Source organism: Suncus etruscus, chromosome 9, assembly GCF_024139225.1.
Source record: "Suncus etruscus isolate mSunEtr1 chromosome 9, mSunEtr1.pri.cur, whole genome shotgun sequence".
Classification (NCBI taxonomy): domain Eukaryota; kingdom Metazoa; phylum Chordata; class Mammalia; order Eulipotyphla; family Soricidae; genus Suncus; species Suncus etruscus.
The window spans coordinates 55,618,307-55,644,723 of record NC_064856.1 but is presented as its reverse complement, the minus strand read 5'-3'; the positions used below and the strand labels follow the sequence as shown (position 1 = coordinate 55,644,723).

The following is a 26,417-nucleotide window of genomic DNA, read 5'->3' as shown; positions in this document are numbered from 1 at the left end:
CCGGGATCCGGGATCCGGCTGCCGCGCTGCGCTTCCTAGCCGTCCGGCCGGCCAAGGTTGGTCCAGCCCGAGGCTCAAGAGGGTGGGAGGGGTGGGACGGGTGGGCGTGGCTTCCCGCGGTGGGCGGGGCCTGGCGGGTCTTCGGGGCTCGAGCCCCCCCTTCCACGGCGGGTCCGCAGCCCCGCCCCGGCCCCTCCCTCGGGCCTGTGCGGCTAGTCCGGCGGCGGCGGCGCCGGCGCGGGGACAGGCGGAGGCGCGGGAGGGACGTGGGGCGGCGCCGCGGGCAGGGCAGGGCAGGGACGAGCGGACGGACGGACGGACGGACGGGCGGGCGGGCGCTGGCTGCAAAGGATAGCACCGCGGGCCCCTCGGAGTGGCCACAGTCCGGCGGGCCTCCCTCGGCCCTCTCATTCTGCTTTGCCGCGGTGAGTGCGGTGGGCACCCCCAGGGGTGCATTTGTGTCTCTTGTCTGCTCCGGTCCGGGTCCCAGATCTGTGTGTCTGTCCGAGTGTCTGTGGCTGGGTGGGTGGGGGCACGAATGCTTTTTTCAGAAGCCGTGCCTGTCTCTCTGTCCACGTGAGGTGTGTCCCCCCCCATTTGTGAGAGCAGTGGGTTGGGGGGGGGATTCTTCGGGCTGTGGCTCTGTTCACGTGAGGTCCATGTTTGGGGGTGGGAGCCGCGGGTGGTGGATGGGTGAGGATGGTTCCCTGGAGGAGCAGCGCTGGGTTTGGGAGCTTGTGTATGTGTGTTGGCGGAGGAGGTGTCGATCACTGATTGACTGCAGCCCAGGGTGCTTGGTGGTGGTGGTGGTGGGGGGCGGGTGGGGTTGCAGAGTGGGACTCTGGAATCCCGTGGCCCAGCCTGATCTTGAGGGTTCCTTTATTCCTGATGCAGACACTTCCACCCCCTTGTGTGACGCTCCATCCATCTCCTGCACCAAGAGGCCCAACGCCCTGGTTGGAGGACTCACTTTTTTTTTTTCTTCCCCAGCACTGCCCCCCTGGAAAGCAAGCCTCATCGGGAGGTTGTTTGTAATGGGAAAGAACCCCGTTGTCCCCCCCCCCTCCCCATTCTGGATCCCTTGCATTCTGGATCCTGCTGGAAGACCCAGGCCCCTCGGTTCTGGCCTTCTCCTTCTGGACTTGGCTTCAGATTCTGGGCTGCAAACCTGCAGGGACAGATGGCTGCACATTGGAGGGACAGGATGCACCTTGGGGAGGTCGGCAGACTAGAGACACGTCCTGGGCTTGTTTCTGGTCTCTGCTATGGACAGATAAACCTGAGGCTGGCCCCAGATGATCTCTAGGAGGCTGAAGCAGGTGAAAAGACCATTTCACAGATTTCTCCCAGTTCACCTGTGCCCAATCAGCCCCTAAGCAGTGTTCTGATTTGCTGCAGTTTTGGGATCAAACCTGACAGGTGCCCTGCCTCTCTTGGCTTGCTTGTCTCCAATGACAGAGCACTTACTACCTTCTACTCTGGGAAATCCTTGTGTTCAGGAGAGGTCCTTTTCCTTGGAACTTTACTGCTTATTGCCTTTGCTTTGCCTCTCTGGCAGGAAGGGATGGCAGTGATTTAAATGATACTATTCTGTCACAAATATATACTGAGGACCCTCTGTGTACCAATTGCTATTTCAGCACTTAAAGGACAATAGCATTCTTACTGAGAGAAGTGCATGAGCAGAGGTATAAAGTTGGGATAGTATAGCCTGTGTTCCGAAAAAATAAGTAAGCTATGGACAGAGGGGACTCAATAGGAGTGTTGTGGATGCCCTAAAACCAGCAAATTATGTGTTGTTGGGGAAGCTGAAATCAACTCTAATGCAATTAGAAAATTGCATCTCATAGAAAATAATAATAAATTTCTCAGGGTAATACAACTTGGGGTTTAATCACAGACATGTATAATAATCAAGGGGAATCTTTGGCTGAACAGAGAATTTTAGGGATCTCAGACTTGAAGAACAAAAAGATTCTCCTCCCAATTTGCAAATAGAGGATGGAGTAGGAACTTACCCTCAGTTTTATCTTACATTGGTGTAGTTAGTTACAATTAGGAATAAATCCTACATCTCTTGACCATTTTAGCTTACATACATTTTGGAAGTGTATCAAGGAAAATCTGAAAGCTTGTGCTGTAAGGCGAGAAGAGAGAATTAAACAAGACAGCTAAGGTTCTGGCTTTTTGTGGTTGGGTGGGTAGTGGTACCTTGTAATGTGGCAAGAAACCACAGCAAAAATAGTTTAGGGGAAAATGAATTTCGTTTTGGACTCGTTTCTGTATAGTATCCAGATGACTGTATAAGGTACAATTAGGTATTTAGGTCTAGGTTTCAAGACTTTTTTTCCTAGGAGATAAGGCATTGGAAGTTATTAGCAAGTGGATGCTAACAGAAATGATGAGATAATGAGATTGCTCAGGCATATTATGAAAGTGAGAAGAGGGCCAGAGAGATAGTATAGGGGTTAAGGTACTTGCCTCACATGCAGCTGATCCTAGTTCCATTCCTGATACTGCATATGATTTCCAAGCACCACCAGGACTATGGCCTGAGCAGAGCAGAGCTGAGCCTGGCCCAAAAATAGAAAAGTGAGAGGAGAGGAGACCCAAGACCAAGTCCTGTACAGCATTGGGTAGTGAATGAGCATCCAGCAGAGAGGCAAGTATAGAATTCTTATCAAGTGGATTGTCAAAGCATTGAGTGCTACCTTCATCCTTTTTAGCCTTCTTTTCTTTTTGTTGTTGTTTGCTTTGTTTTTTTGTCTTGGGGCCATACCTGGCATAACTCAGGGCTTATTTCTTCCTGGCTCTGCATTCAGGGATCACTCCTTGTAATCTTGGGGGATCATATAGGCTGCTGAGAATCAAACCGAGGTCTGCTGATGCAAGGCAAGTGCCCAAACCCACTATACTATCTCTTTGGCTAGAAATCTTGCTTTCTTGATTTTCTTGACTTTCTTGCTTTCATGAACTGATCCATGTTCCTTGCATTTTTCTTTGTTCTACTCCTTTATTCACCATTTTCTTAGCTTATCTTGATATCAAACTCCTATTTGTACTTTAGGACCCAACTTGGATATTCAGTCTTTTTCTGAAAGTCTTCTTTATTCTCTGTCACCTTCTGAGTTAGATACTTCCTCCTTTTTTGGCTGCCATAGCAATTCATTTGTGTCAAGATCTTGACAGTTGTGTATTTTTCTGTTTGTTTGTTTTTTTGGGTCACACTCAGCAGCGCTCAGGGGTCACTCCTGGCTCTACGCTCAGAAATTGCTCCTGGTGGGGCCAGACAGATAGCATGGAGGTAAGGTGTTTGCCTTTCATGCAGAAGGATGGTGGTTTGAATCTCAGCATCCCATATGGTCCCCCGTGCCTGCCAGGGGCGATTTCTGAGCATAGAGCCAGGAGTAACCCCTGAGTACTGCTGGATGTGACCCAAAAACAAAACAAAACAAAACAAAATAAATCGCTCCTGGCAGGCTTTCAGGGACCATATAGGATGGTGGGATTTGAACCACTGTCCTTCTGTATGCAAGGCAAACACCTTACCTCCATGCTATCTCTCCGGTTCCAGCAGTTGTGTATTCTAACTATACACTGTAGTTATGTATTTCTATGTCTGCTTCTAACACTAGTCTAAGACTTATGAAGGACAGAGAATACATTTGATTCAGCATGGTGGCTCCAGTTCCCAGCTGAAGGACCTAGTCAAGAGAGGTTCCTAAGAATGTTTGATAAGTTGATCAGATAATTGAATTCAACTACTTCATAGGGAGTGATAGGAGAGATAATATGTGAATTTTATTTTCCTTCCCTGTCAGTCTCACTGAATGCTTGGTTTTGAGAACTTTATTTTTTCTAAGACTTAATCTGTCCAGAAAAATCCCTAACTTTAGCCCTCAATCACTTATAATTTTGCTGAGCCTCAAATGATCAAATACCCTGGAGTCTAGCGAGCAAAAGTGAGTCATTTTAGGAAGTAAGTGTGTCTTGCTGACCTCCTGCGTCCACTTTTTAACAATGCCTTGGTCACCACCACACACAGCTGTGTAAATCATGTAAACTGAAATCTTGTGAGGTTGGAGGAGGAAGTCATGGAGGAAATGAGATGCTGTTTGAGAATATGGAGAAACTGAAAAGCCTTGAAACATCCTTTGCAGATGTTAAGGAGCTAGAGACTTCAGAGCTAGCTATCTCCATTTGTTCAAAGTCAACTTCCTCCTAACTCCCTGAATCTGACTTCCTTTTCTCTAGTCCCTGGAAACTAGACTCAGAAGTTAGTGACAGCATCTAGCACAATGGGCCTTTCGATAGCATTTCATTATAAACATCTGAGACCCTCGAAGCTTTCTTTTCTTCATGATATCTCTCTTATTTTATCTGGCTGCAATCTTTTAACTCTAAGTTTCGTGTTCTGGCCTGTCCCTGTTCCTCAGGGCATAGTCAAAATTTCCTTTTCTCACCCTGCACTCTCTGGGTATTGTCATCTACTTTGAAAGCTTTAGGTACCATCTCTATACTCAAAGACTCCAAATTTCTGTCTCCAGACCAAACCTCTTTTTTAGACTTAGCCTATCTTTCCAACTGACAGCTGGACCTTTCCACCCAAGTATCTCAGAGGCAACTCATATTCCTCTAATTTTATATTTATTACCCTCTCAGCCAAACTCATTCTTCTCTAGAGATCCTGAGCTAAAACAAAACAAGAAATCACCTTTAATTACTTCTTTTCCCTTTATTTGTCATATTAGATCAACTAGTCATGAAGTTCTATTGATTCCTCTTTAGGAAACTCAATTATTTCAGCCTTCTCTTTCCTACTTCCTGGCCAAAGCCACCATCAACTCTCCTATGGAAGATCATGATAGTCTCTTCTCTAAACCAGTGGTCTCCAAATTTATTTTGGTCTATCACCTCCTTTTCTTTTCTGAAAAATAAAATCACTCTCAAAGAACAAATAGCACACACACCCCAATAGCACCTGGGGCTATTACCTCTGGATTATTCTAGCACGCCTGCTTTGGGAAACACTCCTGTACACTACTTGCCTTACAGTAGTAAAAAATATACCCTTGTTACCCTTTTCTTAAAGTCTCTTTTCTTTCTCTCTCTCTTCTCTCCCCCTTTCCTCCCCCTCCCTCCTTCCTTCCCTCCCCCCCTCCTCTCTCGCTTTTGGGCCACATACAGCAGCACTCAGGGGTTACTCCCAGTAACACTCAGAAATTATTTCTGGCAGAATCCGAGACCATATGAGGATGTCGGGGATCGTACCTAGTTTGGCTGTGTGCAAGGCAAATGCCCTGCCTGCTGTGCTATTGCTATGCAACCCCCCAAAACTCTCTTTACCCTTACATCCCCCAAAGCTGTTCTTTGCTCTTTGGAGATAGAACAGTGGCTAAGGAGCTTGTCTTGCACGAACCCACTTTAGATTCAATCCCTGGGTTCAATCCCTGCCATTGCATATTTTCTCCCAAGTACCATCAGGAGGAATGTCTAAGCACAAAGCCCTGAACATCTGGTGTGCCCCCAAATCAAACAAAAACAAAAATATAAAAGACATAATCCCCTAGCAGGGAAGGACAGTCCAAACTCCCTAGCAGGAAAGGGTACAGTCCAGACTCCTTAGAAGATATTTAAGACATTGTATTACCTCTGCCAGACTATTCTGAGCCTCACTTAGATAAATGATTTCATCTCCTGATACAGATGGTATCATGCTCTACATAACTTTTGTTTTGTTTTGGGGCCACACTGGTGATTCTCAGGAGTGAATCCTGGCTCTTTACTCAGGAATTAACTCCTAGTGATGCCTGGGGAACCATATGGGATGCATGCTATATACCCAGGTTGGCCTCATGTAAGGCAAGCTTGCCCTATGTGCTGTACTTTCTCTCCAGTCCTCATCCTGTCTGTCACACTACAATAATTTATGAAACCTTAGGATTCGTGAAGATGGAGCTGGAGCTGCAACTATTTATCTTTCTATCCTTCTGCCTAGCAGAGGTGTTGAGTGAATGCTGAGTGAGCCATAAAAGATAGGTAGGGATAAGCAGTAGGCAATAGGCAGCCTGAGGAAAGAGAAAGAAATCTCAACCCTGCATGCAAGATCCTGCAAGTGTGTGCTGTGATAAACAGTCCACTTAAACCATTGCCTAGAGCAGCATGGGGGCAGATCTCTAAGGCACTGTGAGAGGAAGAAGAGGGAATAGGAGCCCAGGAGAGGAAAGGAATCTCAGTGATCCCTGCTGCTTGCCCAATAAATCTGAGTAGGGGAACTGAAGCAGGAAGGGGAAGGGAGGGAGGAGCTTGGATGTAGCCCAATCCCCGCCTTCTTGTGACTGGCTGGGAGAGCCCCTTGGGCTTGGACAGAATCAGGGCCTGACATCCAGCTAGCTGCCCTAGCTGGGCCCGGTGGATCCCTCCTACTCTTCCTCACAGCCCTCGCAGTCACCAAGCAGAAGCTTCGGCTTGGCTCATGCCTCCTATTTCTTCCGCCAACTCTCAATCTGTCTTCCCTCCTGCTCTGGTATTGTCTCCAGTTGCAGAACCCATCACACCTGGAGAAAGAGCTATGGAATCTTAGTGCCCACATCAGCAGAGGATGTGCTTAGGCAGCTTTTCCCCACCATGCCCACTCTCACACAAACTTCTAATACCTGTGGCCTTGCCCCTCTCCTGATGCTCCTCAGAACTATCAAGGTCTCTGGACTGAACTCTAGAGGGACCAATCTGTGCTCTGATCCACCCTATTTGTTGGTGCCACAGGATCTATTATTTTTACTCTTCAAGTCTCCTCACCCCTTGGATTTTGGGCTATGTCTGGCGACATTCAGGATTTCCTCCTGGTTTTGTGTTCAGAGATCACTCCTAGCAGGCTCTGAGAACCACATGGGGTGTTGGGGATTAAACTTGGGTCAGCCGCATGTAAGGCAAATGGCCTACCCACTGTACCTCACCCCTGTTTCTGCAAGATATTCACCACACTATCAAGCTGGCTGCAGAATAATGACTTTTGGTCACAGATATAGCCTGCACTTGGTTGCTACAAAGGATCTTTCTGTCTGCCTTTATGATCTTTTATTTCTCATGAATTATTGGCATCTTTGAGACTAATTTTATCCCCAGTCATTTTAGCTATTCTGGTGGGCTCTTTTCAGGAGTCCTCATCTTATTTCTTTTTTCCTTTTGTTTTTTTTTGGGTTTTTTTTGGGCCACACCCATTTGATGCTCAGGGATTACTCCTGGCTAAGTGCTCAGAAATTGCCCCTGGCTTGGGGGGACCATATGGGATGAGGGATCGAACTGCGGTCCTTCCTTGGCTAGCGTTTGCAAGGCGCTTACCTCTAGCATCACCTCACCGGCTCCTCTTTTTTCCTTTCTTGAGTCACTCGCTTACCTTGAGTCCTTGACCCCACTCTGTCTTTCATTTTTCCTTTTGTTTTGAGGCTATAGATGGTGGCACTCAGGTGTTAATCCTGGCTCTGTGCTCAGAAATCGCTCCTGGCAGGCATGGGGGACCATATGGGATGCCAAGATTTGAACCACTGTCTGTCCTGGGTCTGCCTCTTGCAAGAGGGAAATGCCCTGTCTCTCCAGCCCCTTGTTTTGTTGTTTTTGTTGTTTTTTGGGGGGTTACACTGTCTTTAAATGGGAGGAAACTCCTATCCTCCTTATCCTCCTGGGTCCTTTCTTCCGTCCCTTCCTTCCTTCCTTCCTTCCTTCCTTCCTTCCTTCCTTCCTTCCTTCCTTCCTTCCTTCCTTCCTTCCTTCCTTCCTTCCTTCCTTCCTTCCTTCCTTCCTTCCCCTCCCCTCCCCTCCCCTCCCCTCTCCTCTCTTTTTGGGTAACACCTGGCCATCCTGGTAGGCTAAGACCATATTGAATTGCCAGGATTTGAACCACCATCTATCCAAGGCAAACGCCCTACTGCTGTGCTGTCTCTCCAGCCCCTGGGTTCTTCTTTAATCCCTACTCTCTTTCTCTCTTTTGTAGATGTCTCATCTCTTCTTCTTGCTCTCTATTTTTTTTTTGGAACAAAGATTTATATGCATAAATGTCCCAACCTGAAAACTGGATATAATGTTTACTTTTAAGACAGATGTTTTGCATCTGTACATTTTATATTTTATGTTAAAATAATTAACATGCATTTAAATAGTATTTGGTGAATATTTTTTGTTTGTTTTGGGGCCACACCCATTGACTCTCAGGGGTTACTCCTGGCTATGCACTCAGAAATCGCTCCTGACTTGGGGGAACCATATGGGATGCTGGGAACCTCGCAGTCCATCCTAGGCTCGCTCTTGCAAGGCAGACGCCTTACCTCTAGCGCCACCACTCCGACCCCTGAATATTATTTTTTATAAAGTAGTATAATGAAAGTGTTAACATATGTTACTATTATGTTCCAGTGTATAAATAAAATATAAATATATTTGGGTCCTGAGCAATAGTGCAGTGATATGTCATTTGCCTTGCCTGCAGCTGACCGAGGACAGACCTCGGTTCTATTCCCGGTGTTCCATATGGTCCCCCAAGTCAGGAGCGATTTCTGAGCATATAGCCAGGAGTAACCCCTGAGTATTACCGGTTGTGGTCCAAAAACTAACCAAAAAAAATATATATATATTTATAAATATAAATAAAATACTGTATTTAATATTATAAACTACATATCAAGTAGATAATTATACCAGTTTTTACTTAAAATACTTTTTAAAGAGTGGCATAGTTTCCTATATTTACAAATTTTATTTAGTATTTCAAAATCTTATAAATGCATCTTCTTTTTTATTAATATGCATTTTTTGCTCTTTTTGGGCCATACCTATTTAAGAATCATGATTACAAAAAAAAATCATGATTACAAGCATGTTTGTAGTTGGTTTTCAGTTTTTTAAATGTATTTTTAAAGAAAAGAACACCCCCCTCCCCACCAGTGCTGCATTCCCATCATTAGTGCCCTCCATCTCCCTACTCCCCAACCCTTGCCTGCATGCAAGACAGGCTTTCTATTTCTCTCACTCACTACCATTGTCATGGTAGTTGTCAGTGTAGTCATTTCTCTAACTGAACTTACTACTCTTTGTGGCAAGCTTTATATCATGAGCCGGTCCTTCCAGACCTCATCTCTATTGTCTCTGTGTATTATTACAATAATGTTTTTACTTTGTTTGTTTGTTTGTTTGTTTGTTTTTTGGGCCACATTTGGTAACAGTGGTTACTCCTGGCTATGCACTTAGAAATTGCTCCTGGCTTGGGGGACCAATCGAACCGCAGTTCGTCCTAGGTTAGTGCTTGCAAGGCAGATGCCCTACCGCTTTCGCCACCGCTCTGGTCCCTACTTTTCTTAAAACGCATAGATCAGAGAGACTATTCTGTGTCTATCTCTCTCCTTCTGACTTATTTTACTCAGTGTAATAGATTTCATGTACATCCGTGTATAGGAAAATTTCATGACCTCATCTCTTCTGACCGCTACATAGTATTCCATTGTGTATATGTATCACAGTTTCTTTAGCCATTTTTCTGTTGTTGGGCATATGGATTGTTTCTAGATTCTGGCTATTGTAAATAGCACTGCAATGAATGTAGGTGTGCAGAAGGCCTTATTGTGTTGTGTTTTTGTGTTCCTAGGGTGTATCCCTAGGAGTGATATAACTGGATCATTTGGGAGTTAAATTTCTAGTTTTTTTGAGGAATCTCCATGTTGTTTTCCATAAAGGCTGGAGAGATGGCATTCCCACAAGTAGTGAATGAGAGTTCCTTTCTTCCCACATCAGCACCAGCACTAATTGTTCTCATTCTTTGTGATGTGTGCCAATCTCTGTGGCACTAAATGGCACCTCATTGTTGTTTTGATTTGCATCTCTTTGATGATTAATGATCTTCTTTATTTATTTATTTATTTAGTTTTTGGGGGCTACACCCAGTAGTGCTCAGGGGTTACTCCAAGCTCTGTGCTCAGAAATTGCCCCTGGCAAGCTCAGGGACCAAATGAAATGCAAGGAATCGAGCCCAGGTCCGTCCTGGGTCTGCCGCATGCAAGGCAAATGCCTTACTGCTGTGCTATCTCTTTAGCCCCTTCTTATTGCTTTAGATGTGATTAATTTGTTAGTAACTCCAAGCTACACTCTCTAAGTCCTGTATTCTATTCTTCACTTAATATTTCTGCCCAATATTGCACTGCCACCTTCCTCAAATTTAGCATTGTCTAAACCAGAAGTCACGGAGCAGCTTCTTATTTTTGCTGTGCATTACTTGTCATCTGCCCAGTAACCCTGAGAATCACTAATGATTGTTTTTTTCCTTCTTACATCCACTCCATAATGATGTTCTTTTTTTTTTTTTTTTAGCAACATCCAATGGTGTTCAAGGATTACTGTTGGCTTTATCATGCTGTCCTTTTGATTCCACCCAATGATGATTTCTCATATCATTCTACTTTTCCTATAACTTTCCTAATTCTATGCATCATTTCCCAAAGAACTGGCGTGGCCTCTGAAACTAACATCACCCCATTTCTTCCACTCTGCTTCAATCCTCCACTTCAAAGCTGCCATAATCGTGTATTTTTATTTTCCTAAATTACATAATTTCCTTCTCAATTTCAAATAAAAACCCAACTTCTTAATATCAAGGCCCCAGTGATGTCATTTCAGCCTACCTTCCCTTACTGGCCTCTTGCTTTTTATTAGCTTTGCTTTAAACATATTGTCTATGCACTGTTTCCAATGAGGCTTCCACCCTGGAACTTTCATTCCTGGAATTCCTTCAGCCTAGAGTGATTTCCTGCCCTTACTCTCTGATGCCCTCACCTTATCTCTCCCATTTTTCTCCCATCTCTCTGATCTTAGCTTTAAAAGTCTCCTGGAGTAGTAGTACAGCAGGTAGGATGTGTCCCTTGCACACAGCTGACCTGTGTTCAGTCTCTACCACTCTATATGGTTCCCCAAATCTCCCAAGACTGATTCCTGAGCACAGAGCCAGGAGTGAATTCAAGGAACTGCCTGATGTGGTCCCAAAACAAAAATAAAAATGGAAGTCACCTGGTTCAAGAGGCTTTCACTGATTACTATATCAAAGATATGCTCTTTTTCAGAGAACGTTTTGCTTCCTTGCATCTTTCCTTTTGTATTTGCAGTTTTGTATTTATTTATCGAATTTTAAAATATCTCTCATTACCTCCCCATAAATGCAGTGACCATTTGTTTTTGTTTTGTTTATCACTTTATCCTCAGTGACTGTAAAAAATAGGCACTTAACAAACAGTTGTTGAACTACTGGATTAATTCATTAAATATAGATTTATCCTTATACCCAGCTCTGTGCTAAATACTAGAAATAAAAATAGTATTTGTAAGAACTCTGTTTATAGGGCCAGAAAGTCACTTTCTGGAAAGTTAAGTCACTTGCCTTGCATGTGGCCATTCCCAGTATTCCTCCAGTAACACATTAGATTCCCCAAGCCCCACCAGGGAATCATTCCTGAGCACAGAGCCAAGATTAATCCTTGAGTATTACCAGGTATGACCCAAACCCCCACAATCTCCACTTTCAAAAATGTACTCTGCATACAGAGAAGCAATTTGAAAATTATACTATAATCTTATAAGATATGGAGGAGATGGATGTATAGTATGTATATGCTATACATCGTATAGTATGAAACAAAGGTACAGAGCTGAACCCTGGTTTCAGAAAATCAAGGAAGACCTGGAATAAGTGACCTTTCCTGGAAAACGAAAAGATAAAAAATGAGATTTAGCTAAAGCAATCATTGGGAAAAAGAATATGGGAGGAATTACTTTCCCCAACTTTAAACTTTACTACAAAGCAATAGTTATCAAAACAGCATGGTATTGGAATAAGGACAGGCCCTCAGATCAGTGGAATAAGCTTGAATACTCAGAGAATGTTCCCCAGACATACAATCACCTAAATTTTTTTTTTTTTGGTTTTTGGGTCACACCTGGCAGTGCTCAGGGGTTATTCCTGGCTCCAGGCTCAGAAATTGCTCCTGGCAGGCACAGGGGACCATATGGGGTGCCGGGATTCGAACTGATGACCTCCTGCATGAAAGGCAAACGCCTTACCTCCATGCTATCTCTCCGGCCCCCAAATCACCTAATTTTTGATAAAGGAGCAAAAAATCCTAAATGGAACAAAGAAAGCCTCTTCAACAAGTGGTGTTGGCACAACTGGGTAGCCACTTGCAAAAAATTGAACTTAGACCCCCAGCTAACATCATGTACGAAGGTAAAATCCAAATGGATTAAAGACCTCGATATCAGCCCCCAAACCATAAGATATATAGAACAATACGTAGGTAAAACACTCCAGGACATTGAGGCTAAAGGCATCTTCAAGGAAGAAACTGCACTCTCCAAGCAAGTGAAAGCAGAAATTAACAGATGGGAATATATTAAGCTGAGAAGCTTCTGCACCTCAAAGGAAATAGTGCCCAAGATACAAGAGCCACCCACTGAGTGGGAGAAACTATTCACCCAATACCCATCAGATAAGGGGCTAATCTCCAAAATATACAAGGCACTGACAGAACTTTACAAGAAAAAAACATCTAATCCCATCAAAAAATGGGGAGAAGAAATGAACAGACACTTTGACAAAGAAGAAATACAGATGGCCAAAAGACACATGAAAAAGTGCTCCACATCACTAATTATCAGGGAGATGCAAGTCAAAACAATGATGAGATACCACCTCACACCACAGAGAATGGCACACATCACAAAGAATGAGAATAAACAGTGTTGGCGGGGATGTGGGGAGAAAGGAACTCTTATCCACTGCTGGTGGGAATGCCGTCTAGTTCAACCTTTATGGAAAGCGATATGGAGATTCCTCCAAAAACTGGAAATTGAGCTCCCATACGATCCAGCTATACCACTCCTAGGAATATACCCTAGGAACACAAAAATACAATACAAAAACCCCTTCCTTACACCTATATTCATTGCAGCTCTATTTACCATAGCAAGACTCTGGAAACAACCAAGATGCCCTTCAACAGACGAATGGCTAAAGAAACTGTGGTACATATACACAATGGAATATTATGCAGCTGTCAGGAGAGATGAAGTCATGAAATTTTCCTATACATGGATGTACACGGAATCTACTATGCTGAGTGAAATAAGTCAGAGAGAGAGAGAAAAACGCAGAATGGTCTCACACATTTATGGGTTTTAAGAAAAATGAAAGACATTCTTGCAATAATAACTTTCAGACACAAAAGAGAAAAGAGCTGGAAGTTCCAGCTCACCTCAGGAAGCTCATCACAAAGAGTGATGAGTTTAGTTGGATAAATAACTACATTTTGAACTGTCCTAATAATGAGAATGTATGAGGGAAATTGAGAACCTGTTTAGAGTACAGGCGGGGGTCGGGTGGGGAGGAGGGAGACTTGGGACATTGGTGATGGGAATGTTGCACTGGTGATGGGTGGTGTTAAAAAAAAAAAGTTTCTGTATGGTAAAAGAAACATGGGTTAAAACTAAAAGACAGATAACTGACTGGAAAAAAATTTGCACTCAACACATCAGATAAAGTTTTGATTTCTAGGATATACAAAATACAAAGGTTAGCTCCACAAAAACTTAAAAAAATAAAAAATGGGGAGAACATAGGGCTGGAAAAAAAAATGAGATTTAGTCAGGTTGACAGGGAGTTTGAAAGAAGCCTCAGGCAACAGATTGTATAACTGTTCAAAAACTAAACAGGGGGGGGGACAGAGCGATAATGTGGTGGGTAGGGCATTTATCTTGCACGCAATTCCTGGGTTCAATCCCTGGCATCCCATATGGTTCCCCGAACCTGCCAGTATTGATTTCTGAATGAAGAGCCAGGAGTGATCCCTGAACATCTCTTGGTGTGGAAAAATAAAAAACAAAACAAAACAAAACAAAACAAAAACCCAGAATAATCAGTTTTTAAGGAATGGAAAAGAGACCAATCTGACTGATCCTAGAATAAGATATGAGGTTAGGGAGGTGTGAGCCAGACGAATATAGGCTTCACTGGACAATCTAAGGAGTTTGATCTTTGTGCTCTGGACAATAAAGACCCATTGAAGGATTGTAAATAGGGAGTAGTGGCATAAATGGAATCCATGCTTTAGGATCTATTCACATATCAAGGGGAATAGATAATGAAGTATAGAAGAGGAGTCAGACTAATGCTATATTAAGGGAAAGCCTCGGGGTTGACTTGAATTGGGAGTGGCAGCTGTGTGACTGGAAAAAAGGCTCTAAGATATTTGGGAGACAGAACTTAAAAGGCTTGACGAATTATGGAAAGAAAGCGATCCTGGGCAGTTGTACTGAGAGGTGGGTCTGAGTGTAAATAGAAGGACTGTGGGTGGTCAGGAAAGACCCCATCAGGAAGTTGGAGGACTAGGACTAGGGGAGGCACAAGAGATGAAGGGTTTGTATGTTAGTGAAAGTGGGCATTCCTGAGGCTGGAGAGATAGTATAGCAGGTAGAGCATTTGCTTTGCATATGACCGAGCCAGGTTTGATCCCCAGAACCTCATATGGTTCCCTGAGTACCACTAGTAGTAATTCCTGAGTGCAGACCCAAGAGTAACTCCTTGAGCATCACCAAGTGTGGTTCAACCCCCCTCCCGAATAAATAAGTGGGTATACCATACTGTACCACTGCACATTCACAAAGGGGCCATTAGAGAGAGAGGAATGATTATTCCTTGGGTACAAATGATGGGAAAATTGATATGCAAAGAGGCTCTCTGAATTACCTAAGGTCACATAACTGATAAGAGGCTGAATTTGGAATGGAATGTAAACCTAAGTCTGGGTTTCTAATTGGAATACTCTGGGTGCCCACCCTAATCCTCTCTGTTCAGCCAGCCCACCCCCTTCACTTTGTCCCTTCTAGATCAGTGGTTTTCAACATTTTACTCCTGTGGCCTGCAATTGGTACCTGGACCAATAAGCAGGAGAAGGATCTTGCTTTTGCATGTGATTGGCATGATGGGAGGCAGGAATTCTGCTTCTCTGGTGCTGATATCTCTCTTAACACAGGCTGGTGTGAGTGGCAGGAGCCACATTGGGCACTATGGCAAAGAGGGAAGATAGCCCCGGACCAGAGGTCCCACCAATGGACAAGCAGTTCCTGGTGTGCAGCATCTGCCTGGATCGGTATCGGTGCCCCAAGGTTCTTCCTTGTCTTCATACCTTCTGTGAGAGGTGAGGTTGTGTGTGTATGTGTGTGGGGATGAGGACATGTGTGCCCCTTGGAGAGGGAAGTGGCTTCATAAACATCTCTTATTGTCCTATGCCTACTATTAATAATTTTTACTATATAGCAATCCAACTCTCTGAAATCCCCTCTTTTCCCACCCACCATCTCCATCCTGCCTCCTGCTTCCTTTCCTTTGTATCATGGACATGATGGCTGATCCCTTGAATAGCCACTAAAACTTTCCTCATACCTTGTCCTTTTCTAAACCTGCCTGATAGTATCTTTTTTTGTTTGTTTTTTGGGCCACACCCGGCCGCACTCAGGGGTTACTCCTGGCTATCTGCTCAGAAATAGCTCCTGGCAGGCACGGAGGACCATATGGGACGCCGGGATTCGAACCAACCACCTTAGGTCCTAGGTCGGCTGCTTGCAAGGCAAACACCACTGTACTATCTCTACAGCCCCTCATAATAGTATCTTAGTTCTGGCTCTGAACAGCAATTGGCCTTCTCTGCACCTTTCCCTCCATTCAGATCACTGACTGCTCCTAGAGAAAACCAGTGCCTGAGAAAATAAAATAACAGAAGCTACCATTATTGATTTCTTATATTTTCCAGGAGCTCAGTGAGTTTTAAGATACTAGTTTACTTAATCCTCAAAATAGATACTTTATAATCCCCTGCTTGTATTGTTTTGCTTTTGAATTTTGCTGTGGGTTGTATGCTTTCAGTTTTGGACCACATCTGGTAGTGCTCAAGGGTTATTCCTGGTGGTGTCAGGGAGGGTTCCATATGGGATGCCTGTTTGAATGAGAAGTACTCTAGCTGCTGCACTATCATTCCAGCTCCTATTATCCCTATTTTTAAACTAGGTTCAGAGTCAGTAATAAATGATATCAAGTTTCCCTAACAAGTAGTGAGATCAGAATAAAGAATCAGATCCTTCACTCTCAACTACTGCTCATTCATTTAGACTTGCTTCCTGTTCCCAAAGAACTTATGTTCTAATGACCTGATACTGACATTAAGCAAATTAATAGGAGATTTACAGTTGTGTTAAATGTTTTATTCCAGATATAGGGCTGGAGAGATAGTATAGGGGTGGAGGTGCTTTCCATGTATACAGCTGATCTCTGGTGCTGTATGGTTCTCTGAATACTGCCACAAGTGGCCCCAATATCATTGAGCCACCACTTCCCACCCAACCCCCACCCCCAAATGAAAGTTTTAGCAAGTACTGGTGATGAATATAGAATTATCAAGGAAGGCTTCTTGAAAGAGCTGACATTTCATCTGAAATCAGAAGACAAGGGGACGGAGATATAAGCATTATTCTAGGCAATAGGTAAAACAGATTTTTGTGTGAGGAAGAAAGAGGAATGAAGTAAAACCTGAAAGTCAAGACAATTCACTAGGGAGCTGAGTGGTTAAGGAGTGTTTAGATTGCATCCTGAATGCAGTGGGAAATCACAGGAGAAATTTATTTGTTTGTTTGTTTGTTTTTTGTTTTTGGGTCACACCAGGCAATACTCAAGGGTTATTCCTGGCTTTATGCTCAGAAATCGCCCCCGGCAGGCTCGGGGGACCTTATGGGATGCTGGGATTCAAACAAACGTCCTTCCGCATGCAAGGCAAAAGCCTTACCGCTGTGCTATCTCTCCGGCCCCAGAAATTTATTTTTCTTAAGCAGGGAAATATGTTGAAATTTAGATTTTTAAAAGTTCACTTTGACTATCCTGTGGAGAATATATCACAAAGGAGTAAAAGCAGAAAAAGGAGACCAGTTGGGAAGCAATTGTAAGCTAAGTATGTGCAACAAGTGAAAAGGAGGTCTTGGGGCCAGAGAGATAGCGTAAGGTGTTTGCCTTGCGTCCATAAGGACAGTGGTTTAAATCCCGGCATCACATATGGTCCCCCAGTGCCTGCCAGGGCGATTTCTGAGTGTAGAGCCAGGAGTGACCCCTGAACGCTCTGGGTGTGACCCCCCCCCCCAAAAAAAGGAGGTCTTAATGCCTTTCAAGATATTCTGCGGAGAAGTCCCATGTTCATTGAGCTGGGGAGAACTGCAGGTAAATGAAGTGGAAAGGTTGAAATGCAGAGTTCATAGATGCTGTAGTGATGGGTGAAGAGGCTGTAGGTGATGGTCAGCATGGCTGTGGACAGCTCAGATGGAGTAGAGGTGAAGATCAGTGGTTCTAAGACAGGGAACAGCAAAATCCTGGTAGTAGATTAGTTGCCTTATGGATAATAGTCACTGATAGCAGGAATATGTGGATATATATATATGTGTGTGTGTGTGTGTATATATCCATATATATATATGGCATAACAAAATAAGAGATTTAACTAGAATTTGAATGAATGAGAAAACTGCCATCAGAAAATCAGCCATTAGCTCAGCAGTTATTAAGGGGGAGGAGTGTGAAGACCAAACAAAAGTTGAGCTTCCAAGAAGCTGAAGGATAGTTTAGAAATGTTCCAAGTCGGGCCAGAGAGATAGCATGGAGGTAAGGTGTTTGCCTTTCATGCAGAAGGTCGGTGGTTCGAATCCCAGCATCCCATATGGTCCCCCAAGCCTGCCAGGAGCGATTTCTGAGCATAGAGCCAGGAGTAACCCCTGAGTGCTGCCGGGTGTGACCCAAAAACAAAACAAAACAAAACAAAAATGTTCCAAGTCAGGAAGAGGAGGACTGGACCCTACCTCTGACCTTATGGAATGTGGAGTATGACCCGCCCCTTAAAAAAAAATCATTCTCTACTTGAAATGACTGCCAAGGAAATTAGGTCACAGTGAAATAAGTTAATATTTGTAAGACTCTTAGAATCGTGCCTGGCATGTGTTTGTTAAATAATTATAAGTGAATTCATTCAGAACAGAGAGTATAAAGAACATTGAGAAGATAATGAGGATATGGGAATTTTGTACAGTGCAGATCTTCCCTTTACAAATTTATGGTTTCCAACTGCCAGCAACTTGTTTCTAGTAAACTTCTCTTCCTCCTCCCCTCAGTGACTAATTCCAGTCCTTACTATCCTCCTAAAATCCCTCTCCTGTTCAGCTGCTGATCTTGTCTGAGGCAAGATAGGCATCCTTTAAATATAGTCACCTCTCTATTCCCTTCCTTCCAGAGAATAGGGTATATTTTTTCTTTTCAAGTCACTTTTATCCACTTTTCTAACCCCTAGACTTAGTTCTGTCTTTCTGGTCCTGTTCACCTTTCTGCTGTCCCTTCAGTTTCTAAACACTCAAGGTGTTTGTATGAACAGACAGGAACTTGCTGTGGTCCCTTGCCCATCCCCTTACCCTACTGTCATCTAATTCCTCAATTTATTCAAATATCCATCTCATATTTACCTTCAACTTACAACAGTCTAACACTCAAATTCCCACAGCCCTATTCACTCTATGTTCCTTATGAAATAAGTTTCCCATTTGCCAGATTCATTGGACATTTTTCTATCCTTGCCTCCCCTAACTCCTCAGCTGTGTTGACACTGTTGACTACTCAGTTCCTCCTTCTGGAGTTGTACTACTTATTTGGCTACCATTATAGGTCTTTCTTTCTATTCTGCCCCTTTCTTTTTGCTCTTGTCATTCAGTGTTTGTTGTTTACTGCATTTATCTTCTTGCCTAGTTGTATTCTCTAATCTCCCTTCTCCCCAACTGTCTACTGGTCACTTCTACCTGGTGGTCCCACAGTTAGATCAAAATCAACCAAGTTTGAAGTTACCTATAACCATTCATTTTTCTGTGTATCTCATCCTAATGTCACTGCTCTCCTCTCTGTTATCTAAACTAGGAATCTACCATCAACCCAGCTCTCATTTCACATATCTAATCAGAAGACATTTTCAATAACTCTACTTCTTAAATCTTTCTGTCTTTCTTTTTTTGGGGGGTCACACCTAGCAGTGCTTAGGGGTTACTCCTGGCTCTACACTCAGAAACCACTCCTGGCAGGCTTGGGGGACCATATGAGATGCCGGGATTCGAACCACCGTCCTTATGCATGCAAGGCAAACACCCTACCTCCATGCTATCTCTCCAGCCCCTCTTAAATATTTCTTTCTTTTTTTTTTTTTTTTTTTTTTGGTTTTTGGGCCACACCCAGCGATGCTCAGAGGTTACTCCTGGCTGTCTGCTCAGAAATAGCTCCTGGCAGGCATGGGAGACCATATGGGACACCGGGATTCGAACCAGCCACCTTTGGTCCTTGATCGGCTGCTTGCAAGGCAAACACCGCTGTGCTATCTCTCCAGGCCCTCTTAAATATTTCTTAATCTGTTTCATCATGGGCCAGAGATGGGCTGAGCATGTGTTTTGCATGCAGTTGGACCAGGTTCAATCCCCAGCACTGTTTGATACCCAGAGCACCATTGGGTGTAGCCCTAAACCAGAACAAAATAAATCTGTTTCATTTCAGTCTGTATTGATATTGCCTAAACATAGGTCTTCTTCACTTCTTACTTTGACTATTAGATAGTGATTCATGGTTCAATATATGCTTTGCTGTTGGATTTGGATCTGGAATGTAGTGTTTACTAGGTAAACAGTGAACCCCTTAGTCTTTCTAAATATGTTAACATAAAAATGCAAAGCATAGCACCTGACATATAGTGCTTACAAAATGGTAAATGAATAATGACAATGATGATGCAACCACTGTCTTCCAACGTAGCTGCCTGGCTCCAGAATGTATCTTATCTTCACTGGTCTCTGCAAACATAGCCATGTCTTCTGTCTCATCATGTTCTAATGAGAAGGCAGTAAAGAGGAGCCTGATAAAATGTAAACTTGGGTGTACCATACTTTCCTTTTCCCTCTGAGTATTGGGGTAATTTGTAAGTCCTTGATGTGGTCCTACATCTCTTTTCAGACAGCTGTTACCTTAATTCCTTGCACTGAAACTTGGTCTTCAGCCATATTATTATATTATATTATATTATATTAATTATATTATAATATAATCGGCATATATAAATGACATATTATAATGCCATGCCCACCTCATGCTGTTCCTAGTTACCTTCTGTATCTGGAACACCATTCTTCCTCTCCCTGCACCTTTCTTTGGTCAGACAAATAGTTATCTATTCATTAGATTTAGCTTATGTCACCTCCTCTGAAGCTTTTTCTGTTCTTCCACTCCAACTATCCTAGGCTAGACAACCTTTCTATACATTTATTTATTCTATTATGTTCCTCATATTAATGATAAGTAATATAAATTATCTACAAGGTATAGAGCCATTTTGAGTCAGGGAAGTAAATGCTCTACATTTAGTCATTCAACACTCTGTAAGCAACCTGTAATGTCTCCATTTTACAAAGGAAGTATTATATCTCCAAACTCTGACCTAGGTTTGATCAGTCCCCAGCACTACATATGGTTGCAGGAACATTGTCAGGAGTGATCTCTGAGTACAGAATAATGACTAAGCGCTGAGTATAGAGTGAAGAATAATCTCTGTACATTGTTGTGTGTGGCCTCAAACCGCCCCTTGTCTCCAAATAAAAAGTTAAGTCACTTGTTAGGGGTCACACAGTATATATAATCTGGAAATTAAATGCAGACAGCTTAGCTTCAAGACCTATACCATTAATCACAATTAATTAATTAATTAATTAATTCACAATCACAATTCCTTAAATTGTAATTAAATAGCATTATAGATAATGCTATCTGTAAATTATTATTATTATTATTTTTTTAGTTTTTGGGCCACACCCGGCGTTGCTCAGGGGTTACTCCTGGCTGTCTGCTCAGAAATAGCTCCTGGCAGGCACGGGGACCATATGGGACACCGGGATTCAAACCAATCACCTTTGGTCCTGGATTGGCTGCTTGCAAGGCAAACGCTGCTGTGCTATCTCTCCGGGCCCAAATTATTCTTTAAATAGAATAAATTTTATTCTTATATAAGCTCTATTCTCTAAACTAAGTTTTATAGGTTGTAAGTGCTTTATAGGCACTGTGATTTGTCTTTGTAGCCCCAAACTTGGCACGAATAGGCATGAGTAGGCAGGCAGTAAATGTTGAATATGTTCATGAAGGTGGGGTGAGTTTGCCATTTTCTGTGAGAAGGATTCATAAACATCTGTAGAATTTGAGCCTGCATGTGTGCCTCATGAGGTATGCAGATCTCTCCATTCTTCCCAGAGCAGTTGGGGATGCTTCTCCTCTGCTGTGAACCCTTTCATGCCTACTGGTGTGACAAGGCATGACAGCAAAAGTGAGGAATGGTGTCCTGATATCATCCTGACCCCGTCCAGCCTTGACTTTCTTTTCTTCTTGGACAGATGCCTCCAGAACTATATCCCTGCCCAGAGCCTGACGCTGTCCTGTCCTGTGTGTCGCCAGACCTCTATCCTTCCTGAGCAGGGTGTTTCAGCACTACAGAACAACTTCTTTATCAGCAGTCTCATGGAGGCCATGCAGCAGGCATCTGATGGGGCTCACGACCCCGAGGATCCCCATCCCCTCAGCGCAGTGGCTGGCCGTCCCCTCTCCTGCCCCAACCATGAAGGCAAGGTGGGCCCAAGCAGGCCCAGTGAGGCCAGGACTTGGGGAGGAGGCAGCGGAGAGGTTGGGGGAGGGGCAAAGGGCTTTGGATGAGAGGGTGCATCTGGGGATAAGGGATCTGGGTAGGTGGTGCACCGGGAAGGTGCTGGGCAAACAGGGCTGATGCGGGAAGAGGGGGTGAGAAGTTTGGTGTCTCATCTCTACCTGACTGGAGACCTTGTGCCATCAGACAATGGAATTCTACTGTGAGGCCTGTGAGACGGCCATGTGCGGAGAGTGCCGCGCAGGGGAGCACCGGGAGCATGGCACAGTGTTGCTGCGGGATGTGGTAGAGCAGCACAAGGCGGCTCTGCAGCGTCAGCTTGAGGCCGTGCGAGGCCGGTAAGCACCTGGTCCGAATCTGGGCGAGGCCCTCGGGGACCAAGACTACCAGGGACAGTGAGGAAAAGGAATTCTTGGGGAGGAGAGGGTCAGAATTCTGGAAAGGCCAGGATAAAATTCTTAGGGAGGGCAAGAAGATTCAGTAGGAGAATCTCTTAGAGGGCAGCAATGGGTTCTCCAGAGAATGCTTAGGCTGAAAGCTCCCTTGGGCAACTCTGTATAAAATGCTTCTCCATCCCAGGCTGCCACAGCTGTCAGCCGCTATCGCCTTAGTAGGGGGCATCAGTCAGCAGCTGCAGGAACGCAAGGCAGAAGCCTTGGCCCAGATCAGTGCAGCCTTTGAGGACCTGGAACAAGCACTGCAGCAGCGCAAGCAGGCCCTAGTCAGTGACCTGGAGGCCATTTGTGGGGCGAAGCAGAAGGTGTGTCTCACTTCCCTTCCTTACCGCCCCCTGCACTGTCTCTGTCTCTGTCTCTGTCTGTCTGTCTGTCTCTCTCTCTCCCCCTCTCTCTCTCCCCCTCTCTCTCCTCTCTCTCTCTCTCACTTTCTCTTCCCTCTTTTTTTCTCCCCTCCCTCATACTTTGTCTCCTGATATGGTCCAGTAGTTAAACTGGGCATCAGTGCCCCTTGCCCTCACTCCTAGGCATTTCTTTCATGCCATACACTGCCAGTGCCTCTGGAACTGAAGACCTCCTCTATGCCAGTTGCCTATACTTGGAGCACTTCTGTCCCCTCCCCAGGTCTTGCAGACCCAGTTAGACACCTTGCGCCAGGGTCAGGAGCACATTGGCAGCAGCTGCAGCTTCGCGGAGCAGGCGCTTCGCCTGGGCTCCGCCCCCGAGGTGCTGCTGGTGCGCAAGCACATGCGAGAGCGGCTGGCGGGCCTCGCGGCGCAGGCCTTCCCCGAGCGGCCCCACGAGAACGCGCAGCTGGAACTGGTCCTGGAGGTCGATGGGCTGCGGCGATCGGTCCTCAACCTGGGCGCCCTGCTCACGACGAGTGCCACCGCGCACGAGACAGTGGCCACCGGCGAGGGCCTGCGCCAGGCGCTCGTGGGCCAGCCGGCCTCGCTCACCGTCACTACCAAAGACAAGGACGGCCGGCTGGTGCGCACGGGCAGTGCCGAGCTGCGTGCCGAGATCACCGGCCCGGACGGCAGCCGCCTGCCCGTGCCCGTGGTGGACCACAAGAACGGCACCTACGAGCTGGTGTACACGGCGCGCGCCGAAGGCGAGCTGGTCCTCTCCGTGCTGCTCTATGGACAGCCCGTGCGCGGTAGCCCCTTTCGCGTGCGCGCCCTGCGCCCCGGGGATCTGCCGCCCTCCCCAGACGACGTCAAGCGCCGGGTCAAGTCTCCGGGGGGCCCTGGCAGCCACGTGCGGCAGAAGGCTGTTCGCAGGCCCAGCTCCATGTACAGCACGGGCGGCAAAAGGAAGGACAACCCCATTGAGGATGAGCTCGTGTTTCGTGTTGGTACTGATGGCCAAGAGGGGCAGGAAGCCTGCTTGCTGGGGCTAAGGGTGGGGCACTCACAGGGAGAGAAGGGAGGAGGACATCCATGATCCGAGTGAATGAATTCTGCTCTTTCCCTCCCATCTCGTTTCCACAGGCAGTCGTGGAAGGGAGAAGGGTGAATTCACCAATTTACAGGGTGTGTCCGCAGCCAGCAGCGGCCGAATAGTGGTCGCCGACAGCAACAACCAATGTATCCAGGTAGGTGGCTTTGCACTGTCCTTCCGTGTGAAAGGTTTTCTTCCTGGACCTTCAAGGAACTGTGAATCATGCTGACCCATGACCCCAAACTAGCCCCCAGGGCTCTTGCCCATCACTGCTGGTTGTGGTCCTTATTTATTTTTGTTAAAAGGAATGGGGGGAGAGGGTTCTGGAACTACAGCTTTCTGCACTCTGCAGGCAGCCTTACCCTAACCTCCGCCGCACCCATCATAGGCTTCAGGCTCTTTCTTTCCTTTGCTATCTATCTCCCAACATTCTTGCCTGGCTGGCTCCAGATTGTGTCTTGTTTGCTCAGGTCTCTGCAAACATTCGCTTGATGATAAAACAATAGAATCACTTGGGACAACTGATGCCTTTTTTTTTTTGGTTTGTTTTTCTTGTTTTGTTTCGGGGCTGCACCTGGTGGTGCTCAGGATTTGCTCCTGGCTCTTACTCCGAGGTCACTCCTGTAGATGGTCAGGGACCATAAAGGATGATGCATAAGGGATGATATAAGGCAAAAGTTCTGCCCCCACTGTTACTATTGCTCTGAACCCAAACTAGTGCCTTTTAGTGAGAAGATTGTTGTGCAATTCACAGGAGGTCCTGCCCCCCACTCCCCACCCCAGTTCCTCACATACCTAATTAAAATATGTGCCACATAAATGGACGTGGCCTCTGCTGAACTTAGTCCCCGCTCTCCCGCCAAAAAAATAAAACAAAACAAAACATGTTTTTCTTCTTAAGCCCCTGTAGGAAGCCTGGAGCCTGGGTTCAGGTACCAGTATGATAGGCATCCTGGAGCAGTTAAAAGCTCAGGTTTTGAAACCAGATACCTGGGCTTGAATCCAGCTCTGCCACTAACTGACAAGTCATGTGATCTTTCTGAGCTTCAGTTCCTGTGCACAATCAGAAAAATAAAACCTCAGGATTGCTGGGCACATTCAGAGATATAATTAATGTACCATGCCTGACACCTAGTGAACCCTCTAATGTTAGCTATTGTTAAAAATATCACTGCCCAGGTGGAGACTGTAAACAAAAGCCTGGAGGTGGGAAAAGCTGGAGGGGGGTAGTTCAGGGAACTGGAAGCTCCCAGCAGGACTGGAGGTGGGTATCTGTTAGAAGTGAAACAGCTGAGGTTCCATTGTAAATGTTTTTGGAGAAGCTTCTGCGAAATTTTAATTTCATCCACACAGGATGGCTTCTAGCTTATTATGCACTCAGTTCTTTGAAACATTTTGTCAGCTACCAAATTTTTTGCCTTGAAGAGCATTCTTCAAGGTTATATAGATGTTAATCTATAATTATATAATATATATAATATATAAAAATATAAATGTTATATAGATGTTAATCTATAATTTCAGTTTCTTCCTAATTCTGCCTGCAAATGCAACTCTGTCAAAGGTCTGCCATTTCTTCCATAATCGGTTCCCAGTTTTTGTCCAGCAGTCTTTATTCCTGCCTTCTTCTAAAAGTAGAGGGATAGAGGGCCAGGGTGAGAGGCATATGCACCACAAGGAGGCATTTGGAAATAGCCTGCATGAAGAGGAGAGCTCAGAGTAGGGAGGGGTGATGCCAAGTCTCTACTCAGTCACAACCCCTCTTCATCTCATTTCCTCCTCTTTTGCAAGGGATATTTTGGACAGGAAGGTTTATATTTTAAAAAATTTCCTCAGTATGCCCAGAGGTGTTTACATGTACCACAAGACCATTGCCACTTGATCTTCCTAGTGAGATGTTGAGCATTGTTTCTGGTGGGGAAATAAAAGGAAGGCCTGGAACACTCCTTCACTTCCAAATAACCCACTCCTTACACAGTGGTATTTTGGTTCCTCTTCCCATCCACATGTATGTCAACTTTGAAGCCATTAGGAGCCTGGTTCTTAGACTTCACAGCAGAAATTTTGTTTCTCTTACTTGAGAAGCCTCACACCTAGTATGTGCTAGATTCAGAGATGTACAGTGATGAGCCTCCTTCTCATTGTGAACCTTTGGACCCAGGTATGATGGCAGCTGAGGAGGATCCCCTTGTGTTGAATCAGCATCTTCTGATAGAAAAGAAAAAAAATTATTTTTTGTTTTTTGAATGAAGAATTATATATATATGTATATAATATAATGTCTATATATAATTGTCACATTCCAGAGGTTTTATCATCTCTTCTGTGGAAAGAAATTTTTTATTTCCTCCAGGTAGAATTTTTATTTTATTTTTATTTTATTGGGACACACCCAGTGATGCCCAGGGGTTACTTCTGGCTATGAGCTCAGAAATCGTGCCTGGCTTGGGGGACCATATGGGATGCCAGGGGATCAAACCTAGGTCCGTCCTAGGCTAGTGCAGGCAAGGCAGGCACCTTACCTCTAGTGCCACCACACCGGCCCCTCCGAGTAGAATTTTAATTACATTCTACTGTGAACTTCTTCCTATGAAGTATTGGCTTTGGCACTTTTCATATTTTATCAAAAATACTTTTTGGGCACACTAGAGCAATAGTACAATAAGTAGGGCATTTGTCTGGCACTTGGTCCACCTGGGTTTAATCCCCAGCTCTCCATATGGTCCCCTGAGCA

At 44.9% G+C, this 26,417-nt stretch overlaps 1 protein-coding gene across 2 annotated transcripts in view; it reads left to right on the top strand.

The window, feature by feature from the left end:
- Window positions 1-282: 282 nt before the first annotated feature.
- Window positions 283-26,417, top strand: part of TRIM3 (tripartite motif containing 3) — a 35,435-nt gene continuing 9,300 nt past the window's right edge. The window contains exons 1-7 of one of the 2 annotated variants that reach the window (XM_049780265.1): window positions 283-425; window positions 15,060-15,224; window positions 21,520-21,751; window positions 21,972-22,123; window positions 22,365-22,545; window positions 22,865-23,597; window positions 23,734-23,837. In XM_049780265.1, the coding sequence (XP_049636222.1) occupies window positions 15,094-15,224; window positions 21,520-21,751; window positions 21,972-22,123; window positions 22,365-22,545; window positions 22,865-23,597; window positions 23,734-23,837 (1,533 nt within the window). In that variant the 5' untranslated portion in view covers window positions 283-425; window positions 15,060-15,093. Of the gene's footprint in view, window positions 426-15,059; window positions 15,225-21,519; window positions 21,752-21,971; window positions 22,124-22,364; window positions 22,546-22,864; window positions 23,598-23,733; window positions 23,838-26,417 lie in introns of those variants that run through there. The other variant, XM_049780266.1, reaches the window with a different exon arrangement.